This window comes from Clarias gariepinus, chromosome 11 (assembly GCF_024256425.1).
Source record: "Clarias gariepinus isolate MV-2021 ecotype Netherlands chromosome 11, CGAR_prim_01v2, whole genome shotgun sequence".
In the NCBI taxonomy this organism is placed as follows: domain Eukaryota; kingdom Metazoa; phylum Chordata; class Actinopteri; order Siluriformes; family Clariidae; genus Clarias; species Clarias gariepinus.
Window position 1 is genome coordinate 26337964 of NC_071110.1, and position 11616 is coordinate 26349579.

An 11616-nucleotide genomic window follows, 5' to 3' on the forward strand; every position below is an offset into this window, starting at 1 on the left:
CTTCTCTGTATATGTTGGAATGCACAGTTATATACATAAACTATCTTTAACCTAATCCTTAGACGCGAATATTCAACCCAGATGCTGGAGAAAGTAAAAACTTGAGGATTGCGCAAGGATTAAAAAAAAAAAACACAAAAAAAACAGCTCTGTTTACCTGTATCGTAATCAAAGTGCAACGGTCTGTGAGGGCGGCATATGGCAGATGTGGGCTGTTGCGCGCAACACACACACACACACACACACAGAAAGAGAAGGAGAGAGGGAGAGATATGTCGGGCGCCTTTCTCCAACCTGATTATTTTGCTGATTTTATATTATATCAATGGTGGACAACCTTAAGGTCAACCTCGGGTGGTTAGAGTGGTGTAATGACGCGCATTAATCTCTCTCTCTCTCTCTCCCTCTCTCTCTCTCAGACTCATTAATAAGAAGGTGTTCATTACGGTGACGATGTGGCGCGTGCGGGTCTCAGTCCCGCCAGCTGCTGCTTTAGCATACAGCTGTGGTCAGCACAGTAACTCCCCCCCCCCCCCCCCCAACCACACACACACACTTTTACACACACACAATTCACGAAAGCAATTATGTGTAATTTTCAACCCCCCCGAGGCTCACGAGAGAAGCCAAGAGAACAAAAGCGGCCCCGGATCTCAAGCGCGTCCGGGCTTAACGACTCACACGCGTCGGAACAACGACACACGTCGGGCTGAATTAAAAAGGGGTGAGTGCGAGCAACTTGTGCAACCCTCCCCCCAAAGAGGAAAAGTACTGAAAAAAACATGCATATAAAAGAAAAGTGAAAAAAAAAGAAATAAATATTAAAGTGCACTTCCAAATCCAGGCTGAATGTTTTACCCCTGATATAAAATTGCACATCACTATTAAGTCTTAAAATTCAGAACGGTATGGACATATTTATAACACTTTATCTATGTCTCCACGGGCAGCTCAATAATGAATAAAACGAATGTATTAATTCACAGGATTAACCTTTTTTTCTGTCTCCATGGCTTTACAGACGGTCCATCCTAAACGGATCTGATCATATATTTCCCTGTTGTGTGTACCTATTTATTTGTCCCAGGTCAACCTAACAACCCCTTCATTTTTTTTTTGAACAACAGGCTCATTTGCATATGCCCCGCCCCCGCCACGGGTATTTAAAGCCCTGTGTTCTGCAGCCTCTCGCACCAAACTGAAAACGCACAGGTTGAAATAGCGCAGTGGAGCTAACGCATAGGTCGGTTTAGTTTAGGTTAAGTTTTAAGCTCCTTGCAACTTTTAGTAGCAGGTTATTTGTTTACTTCTTTTTTATTGTTTTATACGGCTGTACGGTTTTTTTGGGGGGTTGTTAGCTTTATTATAGTGGAAAATCAGGAAATTTGTATCGGATACCTTCTGCAAGTCCTGTCTGTCTGCTGCCCAGGCAGACCATGAGGAAAATGTCTAACTTGTTATCGACGTGCCTTTTTATTTTACTAGCATCCCAGCTGGTGAGTAGTCTTAGTCCCTCTCTCTCTCTCTCTCTCTCTCTCTCTGTCTCTCTCTCTGTGGTTCTTCCTGGAGGAGAAGTGTTGCCCCAGCGCGCGCATGTATTTACCCTCGTGCCCTGTTCCTCAGGTCGATTCGGCCGGTGTGTTCGAGCTAAAAGTGCATTCGTTCACCAGCCCTGGCGGTGTGTGCAAGAACTCCCAGGAATGCCACATCTTCTTCCGCGTGTGTCTCAAACACTCGCACGATATGGTAGGACCCGAACCTCCGTGTTTGTACGGAACCGGACTGACGGACATCTTCAGCGCCGATCCCAGCTCCATCGCCAGCAGCGCGCCCATCAAACTGCCCTTCAGCTTCAAATGGCCGGTGAGTTTCCAACCAGCAAGGATTAGACGATGCACAATCTATTTCCTCCTTCTGAATGCATCCTGCTGGAAAAAAAAAAAGGTGTCCCTAAAGGCAAAATGTGATTTTATTTACAAAACATTCTCTACATGACTGCATTTCTTTACACACACTCATCTCACCCACTTTTTTTTTCCATCCCTCTCTAATGATTAACTCGTGTCGTTTATGTACGTTTGGATTTATGGATGCCTTATGTTTTTTCTGTCACAGGGAACTTTTTCGTTGACCATCGAAGCGTGGAAGGCAGAGTCCGGTTCAGTGCTGTCCACAGGTAAACCCCTGCTCCTTCACTCTCTTCACACGAACACCAGGTTTTGGTGAATCAGTGAATAACCAAGCACACTGTCTCTTTGGGGTGTTGTGTAGATAACCCGGACAACCGGATCGGCTTCGTGGCTACTAGCGGAAAGATGACCGCCGGAGAGAACGCGCTGCAGAACGCGCAGCTGGGAGAACAGAGTCAACTGCGCTACTCTTATCACGTCATGTGCGACGAGTTTTACTACGGAGAGAGCTGCTCGGACTACTGCCGCCCGCGGGACGACGCCCTGGGCCACTACACCTGCGACTCATCGGGACAGAGGATGTGTTTATCCGGATGGAAAGGCGAATACTGCCGAGAGCGTAAGTGGCCTTTTTTTTTTTGTGTTATGCGAGTTTCTGTTTATGTTTCCACTGAAAAAGAAAGGCTTCAGCTTTTCTAATCTCTCTCTCTTCCTCTGTGGGGTGTGTGTGTCCGGTATAGTAGCCCAACACTAGCTTATTGCAATACAGCAATACAGGGTGTCCTGTTATCTCTGAAACTATCCCAGAATTTGCACTCATCATCATCATCATCATAACAAAACAAAGCCATCTCCATGGTTTCTCTGTAGCCACGTGACATCTATCTCTAATTCTCAGTGCGCACGCTGAAATTCTAAAACTGATATTTTTAAAGGTCGAAACAGTTCTAGAATGCACACAGTTCTAGAAAGTCGTTTCTTTTTTATTGCTTATGAGGAACTCCAGAGAAACCGTTAACACATCTGGTGTTGCGCATATAACTGCCCTTCCATCCCAATATTGCAACAGCTTCCTGATCCAGTCATGAGAATGATTTTTTCCCCCTCTTGTGCCAATGGCATGCATAATCTAAATAAAATAAAAAAAAATCTGAAAAATAGATGTGTAGGTGAGGGGAAAAATCGTAACTTTAATCTCTCTGTTCCTCTAACAATAAAGACTAAAGACTAAGGAAAGGTTTAACGAAATGCGCTCTGCATTGTGTAAAAAAAGACAGCATGTGTTTCTTTTGTCTGCATCCCAGCTGCTTAGTTTAGTACTTAACAAATACTTGACGTGTCCAAGCCCTTGATAAGGTACGGGGGGTTGTGAGAATGTGTGTGTGTGTTTTAGTGCCAGAGGAACGCTCATTCTAATTTCGACCTTTTCTTTGCCTCTCGTTTCTAACAGCCATCTGCTCTCCTGGCTGCAGTGAAGCCCATGGTCATTGTGATACCCCTGGTGAGTGCACGTGTCGCCTCGGGTGGCAGGGCCCCCTCTGCGATGAGTGCGTGCGCCACCCTGGCTGCCTGCACGGAACATGCAAAGAACCGTTTCAGTGCAACTGTAAGGAAGGATGGGGCGGCCTGTTTTGCAACGAAGACCTTAACTTCTGCACCAATCATAAACCCTGCAAGAATGATGCCAAATGCACAAACACAGGCCAGGGGAGCTACACTTGCACCTGCAAGCCCGGCTTCACTGGCATCAACTGCGAGAACAAGACCAACGTGTGCAACAGCAATCCATGCAAGAATGGAGGCAGCTGTAATGTAAGTGCTAAGATTTCAGCCTAGAACTATATTATCTTATGCTTATCTTAATATACCTTATGCCTCGTTATTGGACTTTAAGACAGCAAACTTATGGTTTTCCCTCTTCTTTTTGTTGTAGGAGCTGGAGAATGACTACTCATGCACGTGCCCTCAGGGCTTTTACGGAAAGAACTGCGAGGTCAGCGCAATGACCTGTGCGGACGGACCGTGCTTCAATGGCGGAACCTGCGTGGAGAAAACGACTGGGAGTTACTCCTGCCGCTGCCCGTCTGGTTATATGGGCTCCAACTGCGAGAAGAAAATAGACCGCTGCAGTAGTGACCCCTGTGCCAACGGTAAGTACAGCAGCCTTTAACAACACAGTAAAACAAACATGTCAGACCGGGTTTCTATGAAGCTCTTATCAGAAAAATTCAAGCAGTTCTGCTGCTGTGGTATTTCTTAGCTGTCATCACATTCTGCCTGCGGCAGTTCACTATGTACAAAGTTTGAGGTGCATCCATTTAGCATGACTGCCAACACCATCAAGATTGCTGCATGAGCAGGATAGGAGAGACGCCAGTTTGTCTCACATACTGATATAGCATGAAAGATAAACCTGCCATAATGAAAAAAGACAGAAGTCCTATTGCGAAATAAATTGAACACACTTTTCCCATGTGTGCTCATTGAGCATTGCCAGTCTGCTGGTCATATTTTTATAAATAAAACACTAATCAAAATCAAGTCAAGTACCTTCGCTTTGATTTACACCAGTGTTGTTTACTGTAATGTGTCAATGTTTAATCTTCCTTTTCCGCTGTTTCTTTTTAAAAGGAGGTTACTGTCTGGACCTGGGCCACAACCTGGTGTGCCGATGCCGCCCTGGCTTCAAAGGGCCGCGTTGTGAAATCAACATCGACGAGTGCGCCCATAACCCATGTCGCAACGCGGGCACCTGCGTGGATGGCATTAACGACTACACTTGCAAGTGCACGTTGGGCTTCACAGGCAAGGATTGCAATGTGCGTGCTGATGCCTGCAACCTCCTGCTGTGCAAAAACGGCGGCACATGCTACACTCACTTCAGTGGGCCCGTGTGCCAGTGCCCGCCAGGATTCATGGGTTTGCGTTGTGAGTACAGCCAGCCAACCACGAAGCCTGTACCTGCATCTTCATTCCCTGCAGCCCTGGCGGTTTCCTTCGCTCTAGGCCTTATCACACTGACCCTCCTGCTGTGCGCTGCCATCATCCTCATCAAGCAGTTGAGACGCAGCAAAAAATCCATGTTCTCCTCTGTGCGAAACGACCTGGACATCATCAACAATCGCAACTCTACGATCTCCAAAACTCAGTCCAGCTACAAGGAGAAGGAAGCATTCCTCATCCCCGGTGGTCCGTTTAAAGTGTCCAACAAGGATGCAGAACTCAACTCCAGTATGCTGGATACACTTTGTAACGACAAGGCCAACAACAAGCAAAAGATGCTGGACTACAATCTAGCCAAAGACGAGAAAAATACAAAGGACAAGCTAGACCTGTAAGTGTCTCTCTTTCTTTCAGTTTTTATCTCTTTGCTTGCATAACTAGGCAAAACTGAATTTGGTCTAACCAGTTTTGTTTGTCTTCTCTTCAGGAAAAACAGAGACTCCTCTCTATTAGTTCCGCCTTTGAGCTACCCTAAAGGAGATTTATATCATCCCATATATATCATTCCTGAACAAATTGAACAACGTATTTTTGCTACTGAGGTAAGCATCATTCTGCAAAAAAAAAAAAAAAAAATTCATCAAACATTTTATTGAGCTTTGCTTAGACTTTTTATCTGCTTTAAAAAGACTAACATTTGGTTTCTCTCTCTCTTTCTATCAGGTTTAACAGTATTGGATCACCTCAATCGTCCTCAGGCTTCGCCTGAACACGTTTACATGCCTCAAAAAAGACATTTGAAGAGACAATATCATATTTAATATTTATTGATGCTGCTCATATGAAAGGACTACTTTTTCTTCGGACAATGTTGCGCAGACAAACCAAGCTTTAGGATGCGTGAAATTGCATAATTTGCACTACAATTTACTTTTTTATATATATTTTTTTTCTATTTACGGATGAATATATATATATATAAATATAAATATAAAAAAAAAAAAAACTCTATGGACCAACGGAAATGAATCAAAAGATCCTTGATCACAAGAAGGCAGGACCTTTTCTATCCAGATGCTTTAATAATGGAAAAAAAAAAAATGCGCATCTCAATCAAGAAGAGGACACTTTACACCAAATGAGGCCTTGCATGTGAAAATCTAAATCGAAGCGGAAAAAAATCACGCTGCTGGGGCAAAGTCAATGCGGCCGAACGAGAAGAAGCAATCAAACAGAACTAATGACAAGCAGGGCAAGCCGACCAATAGTTATGGGAAATTGTCTGAAATGTTGTGTAAGCGGGATCTGTTGCACAACACCTAACGATTGTAACGGTCTCGACTCGGTGAATGCCAATCCCAATTTGTTCCTGATCTTAATATGGCCGAATGAAGATGTACTTATTAGAAACACTGAATCTTATCTGTAACTATGTGGAAAATATATATTTTTTATACGCAGAATACTAATTTCCCTTCAGCAGCCAAGGTTCAGGGATGTTTGTTCAGCAAGATTTCATGATTTATTATCATTTTTTTTATTACCATTTTCAAGCTATTTCCTGATTCCCATGACTTAAAAGAGGCATTTCATTCCAGCAGACAGAATCATATTTGTAAAGATTTTCTGGTTTGTTGAAGTTCATTGTTCATTCAGGGTCTTAAAAAAAAAAAAGACTCCAAAGAGTTATTATTATTATTATATTTTTTCACTTTATACCAAATAGACAACTTTTTATATGATGTATTCGTATCTTTCCTAATTTAACAATGCAGTGTTGTATAAAGCCTTGATATATTATTGCTATTTAATTTGTAAATAATTTGTATTTATAAGCAGAATTGTATATGTCAGTGTTATATGCCTATTACCAAAAATCTAAAATATATATATATATATATTTTATTAAAATAAATCTTAAAATCTACAATATCTTGTGTCTTGCTCAGTTTTTTTTTTCTTAAAAAAATGATTTTCCTTGCTCTCCCAGTTCACCTCCCAGCTCTTAAGTATGCACTTAATCTAATGGACACAGGATGGAGTAAATAAACGAGACTTGTGTTAGTGTGGGAGGTGAAGGCCTGAAAATTTGTCCTCACTTTAGCTGACTCTGCTCCTAAAGTATTTTCATTGTTTGGCGTGTTAGGATAACATTTAGACGGAGATCGGATTGGTTTGCTAAAATCTGGAAAAAAAAAAAACCACACACAAAAAAATCATTGAGAAACAAAGGAGACACCATAACCAGGGCTTAACGGATAAATTCCTAAGTTGCATTCAGGCAGGATTTCCATCGTGTACACTGTCGGTGTCTAAATCCCAGCTTTAATCCGTCACCTCACTGCTCGTCTATGCAGCATATGTTGATTTCCAAACACAGCAGCCCATGTCCACTTCATAGAAATTACTCAGAGCTTTACTCAAGCATTTGAGTCATCAGTAAATTTTTACCAGCTTTTCCTCAATACACACACTGTCATGTTCTTTTGTGCTTTTGAGTTATTAATGGCTTTCGTATTGATATCATGTACCACTCATAAGCTTCGTTCCTTCCTTCCTGTACCTCCTCCTTCTCCTTCTGCAGAAAAACTGAATCTCAGGCTTAAACGGGGGAGGACGACCTCCCACATTGGTCTCCCCCAGGAACCTGGCACCTGTCCCCTGTCCCATCAAACCCACCCCCCCACCCTGAGTCCAAAACGCAGATCTGATGATTTAATTTGTGAAAAGCATATGTGTTCCAGATGAGACAAATCCAAATGAATTCCAGATAAAATGCACAGCGACTATTAGAAGGGAACAAGTATCTCCAGCATAGCGTTCGTGTCTAAAACAGCAGTGTGACAGGGCTGTGGTTTCATGCAGATTTAATTCAAACGGACTTTTTGGGAATACCTAGGTGCGATGAACGTCTCTTCTGCTTTTTTCCGCCAGCTGGCCCGCTCAAACATAACCCTCGGTATAAACCTGGCGTAGAGATAAGCGTGCACCTGCTGCTCACCTTGTTGTTCGTGCTGATTATGACTGCACTATGGACGAGGAGTGGCTGTGATTGTGTTTAGTAAATTCAGCACTGACTTATCACGGTAAAGATGAAATCGCATACACTGTTGTAATAATGCATAACATTGCTTGTTTTTTTTTGCACATTTTTTCAGTTTCTCACAGTTGCTCTGCACCCCAGACGTGGAGTAAAAACAAGAAAAAAAAGGTGCAACAAAGAATAAACATAAGATTATGGTGAGATAAGACTTTTCTGGTCTTTCCTGTTCCTCACACAGTTCTTGCTTTAATTTTCCCCTTTAGCCGACCTGACCTGTTTTCCTCTTGGTGTCACGTGACGAATGATTCACACTACTCCAAAAAAGGAAAAGTTGGACTTTGTCCATTCAGTGTGATATGCTAACAAAACTCTCAGATAAAGAGGTAGTTAAGATGGGTAAGTCATTGGGTTGACACCATCAAGGGTACAGTACGCCCACTACGGTATACTTTTAGTATGTAGCTGGATTTGAAGCTTCACTCTAAAATGTAATTAGAGCCAATTTATTCGCCTAAAGAAAGAGAACATGACTCAGTTTCATTAATGATTAAGTAAATATGTAACTTCAGTCAAACCGGGGCTTCTAATGAAATTCTTTGTGAATCACTGTTGTCGATCCCGTTCCCGATCTATTGGACGAGTAAAACGCCCAATCCTTCAAAATCGCCTGATGACTTCCCGCCAACTATTTGCGTCTGTCTGTGGAACCTGTACAGACCATCACAAACACCACATGCACTTTACAGGAGCTGATATTGGAGTTATTGCCACATTCCTTGTACAGTCCTGACCTCCATCCAATCCATTTCCATATGTTTGGGCCATTAAAGGAGTTCCTGGGAGGCCAGTGTTTCAGATTTGAAGCATTAAGCCCGATCAAGGCTCCGGCTTACTGAGAAAACTTTCTAACTTGATGGAGTCCAAACACCAGTGAAGTGTAGCAGAGGATTATGTAGACAAATTAAAGTTTTTGCTCTCATACATGATCTAAAAAAATGCTTGGTGGGTTTCCTCCCACAGTCCTAAAACATGCAGATTATGCTAACTGGTGTTCCATTTGCCCGTAGTGTGTGTATGTGTGTACGTCCTGCGATGGATTGGCACCCTGTCCAGGGTCTACCCCACCTCATGCTCCTAAGTTTCCTGGGATGGGCTCCTGGCCCCTCGCGATCCTGAACACAGGATTAAGCAGTATAGACGATGAGTGAGCAAACTGTATTCTGCACAGGCAAAAGTCCTGGTTTGACTTGAACACTCCTTGGTTATTAAAGTAATGCTTACATAAGCATAATGAATATATCTATATCTATATCTATATATATCTATATCTATCTATATATATATATATATATATGTGTGTGTGTGTGTGTGTGTATGTATATATATATATATATATATATATATATATATATATATATATATATATATATATATATATACATATATATATATACAATCTTCCTTAAATGTATGAATTAAAACATTTTTATAAGGTATTTATCCAAATATCCAAGTAAAAGAAAAGTCCTTTGAGGAGAACTGTTCTATAGAATTTAGAATTTCTATCTTCTCTATACTGTATTGAATGTCAGTAGGACTCTGTAAACCTGCTGTGTCACTGATGATCTACAGAATCGAGATTTAATTCTGGAGGATTTTAGGGAATTTTTCGGGAAGGCGCTTTGAACTTTTTCATAGAATGTTTCCTATTAAACAAAATCCCATGATCAGTTGCTATAAAAGCTGCCATAAAATATCCACAGTTACACAAGTTATAAGAGCTCGTCTAGTTTCTCGTTATTTGTGTTTCCTGCATGATTTGCCTCCAGATGTGTTTAGATGTAGATTGATTAGCGGGAAGTGAGATTTTTCGCAGTCATTTTAGACCTTTCAAGTTGTGCTGTTTACATTTTTCTAGGCTGTATTGTGCAAGTTTATCCTGATTGTGTATTTTAAAATAAAAGAGGTAGTAAGCGGTGATCTATTTCATGAGACTATGTTTATCCAATGGGTTGTGCTAGTGGACTAGTGCTTAGTATTTGGTTCCTGGGTTTGATGCACAAAGCAGTGCCCCTTTAGTGCCAATCCAAGCCCAGATAAATTGGGGAGGGTTGCATGAGGAAGGGCATTTGGAATAAAACTTTTCCCCTAACTCGTCCCTGAACCAGTGCAAGTTTCTATAGAAGTCTATTCCACTGTTCTTTAAAATCCGGTAACTGGTGAATATTAAACTATCCAGACCACGTTTCGCATTTAATAATTTACTACAGGCTTCACAGACGGGTGGTCTTTAGGAGCCAGGTGTTGAAAAACAAACACACACCTGCCTGTGGCTTCCACCTGCTCTTCTCCAGTCAAACCTTTCCTTATATCTTATCTCTCGCTGCTCCTTCAGAGTCAGTTAGACAGCAGGTCTTACAGGAGCAGGAAAGTGTTAACTTAGGTCTTTCCAGCCAGGCAAAAAACAGGATGTGTTTTTCTATACACAACAGGGAGCAGCCAGAATAAGCAGCCGGGACATCTTCAGGGTCCTGTTAACCTCGTGAGAAGATACTCAGAGTGCACAGGCCCCAGAGAAGCAGTTAAGGTTTCTCCGACTTCCTCTGTCTGATGAATCTGCGTCACCGCTAGCTGCTGTCCTTCCACCTTCAGAGCCACTCGAAAACAAATCCAAGTCGAAGCTTGACTCTTTGGAATGCAATACGAGTAGATGCAGCATTGATTTTTAAGAATATTAAAGCAGAAAGAACACGTGAGAAGAAATCATTTAAGCATAAGCATGTTAGTTATTATATTATTGGTTGTATTTAAAAAAAGTAAGGAATGAACCCGTGGAGGGGCATGCTGTTAGGGGAAAATAATCATCGGCAGGCAGGTATACAGCTGTTAGCATGCACAAGATAATTTTTTAAATGAACAGCAAGTCTATTATTATTATTATTATTAGTAGTAGTAGTAGTAAACTTAGTTATTGAGAATAAACAAGAACTAATAGCTATTATTTCTGGTTACTATACTATAATACTATTTTTTTGCTTATTATTGCTATTTTTTGTTAGTAATTGCAATATTTTTGGTTAATTACTATACTATACTATACTATACTATACTATACTATACTATACTATACTATACTACTATCTCCTCCTTGTCTTATTTATTACTCCTTTTCCCTGTAAGCAACTAGAACCAAGAATAAGCAATTTCCCTCTGGGATAAAGACATTTATTCAGATCTTGAATGTTAAATCTTAAAACAAAAGCATTAACTTAAACCAGTTAGCACGATGGTCCCATCCAGGTCATGGTCATATCAAAAATCCAAGCAGATTTGCTCACACACATACTCATTAGATACAATCCAAATAAAGGAAATTCCTCCTGTGTTATACATTATATTTAACTTCTGATTCATTCCTTCAACAAACTATATAAGGATAGTCATACATACGTCAGGCATGACTGTACAGCCGTAAGGCCACTTTTGTTTTGGTTTATCTACACATACACACAACCTTGACGATCATTTTCACGCTCCGTTATCTTTATTGCTTTTTTATTGACTCCTTCAATATCCCTTATTGAAGGGATATGTTTTTCACAGTGCGGTCAGTGCATTGCCAGTGGATTTTTACTGGGAGCACAGAAGTTCAACCATCATGAACTTTTGTTACACTACAATCCCTACAAACCGAGAATATAAGGTGTCATATTTTGCAAC

General features: G+C 41.3%; 1 protein-coding gene across 1 annotated transcript; it reads left to right on the plus strand.

Annotated features, from left to right (window-relative positions):
• The first annotated feature begins 1202 nt into the window (after nucleotides 1-1202).
• On the plus strand, nucleotides 1203-5872 carry dlc (deltaC). The gene is made up of 9 exons (XM_053507891.1): nucleotides 1203-1496; nucleotides 1624-1863; nucleotides 2116-2176; nucleotides 2272-2529; nucleotides 3361-3722; nucleotides 3844-4060; nucleotides 4542-5244; nucleotides 5341-5455; nucleotides 5577-5872. The coding sequence occupies exons 1-9, from the start codon at nucleotides 1437-1439 to the stop codon at nucleotides 5580-5582; spliced, it is 2022 nt and encodes a 673-aa protein (XP_053363866.1). The 5' UTR covers nucleotides 1203-1436; the 3' UTR covers nucleotides 5583-5872.
• The last annotated feature ends 5744 nt before the right edge of the window (nucleotides 5873-11616 follow it).

What these genes read in the sequence shown, in the direction of transcription:
- dlc (XM_053507891.1), top strand. Translation starts at nt 1,437, where the DNA reads ATGAGGAAAATGTCTAACTTGTTATCGACGTGCCTTTTTATTTTACTA. An exon ending in TTTTACTAGCATCCCAGCTG is followed by an intron (nt 1,497 to 1,623) that starts GTGAGTAGTCTT and finishes CCTGTTCCTCAG; the next exon opens with GTCGATTCGGCCGGTGTGTT. An exon ending in AGAATGGAGGCAGCTGTAAT is followed by an intron (nt 3,723 to 3,843) that starts GTAAGTGCTAAG and finishes TTTTTGTTGTAG; the next exon opens with GAGCTGGAGAATGACTACTC.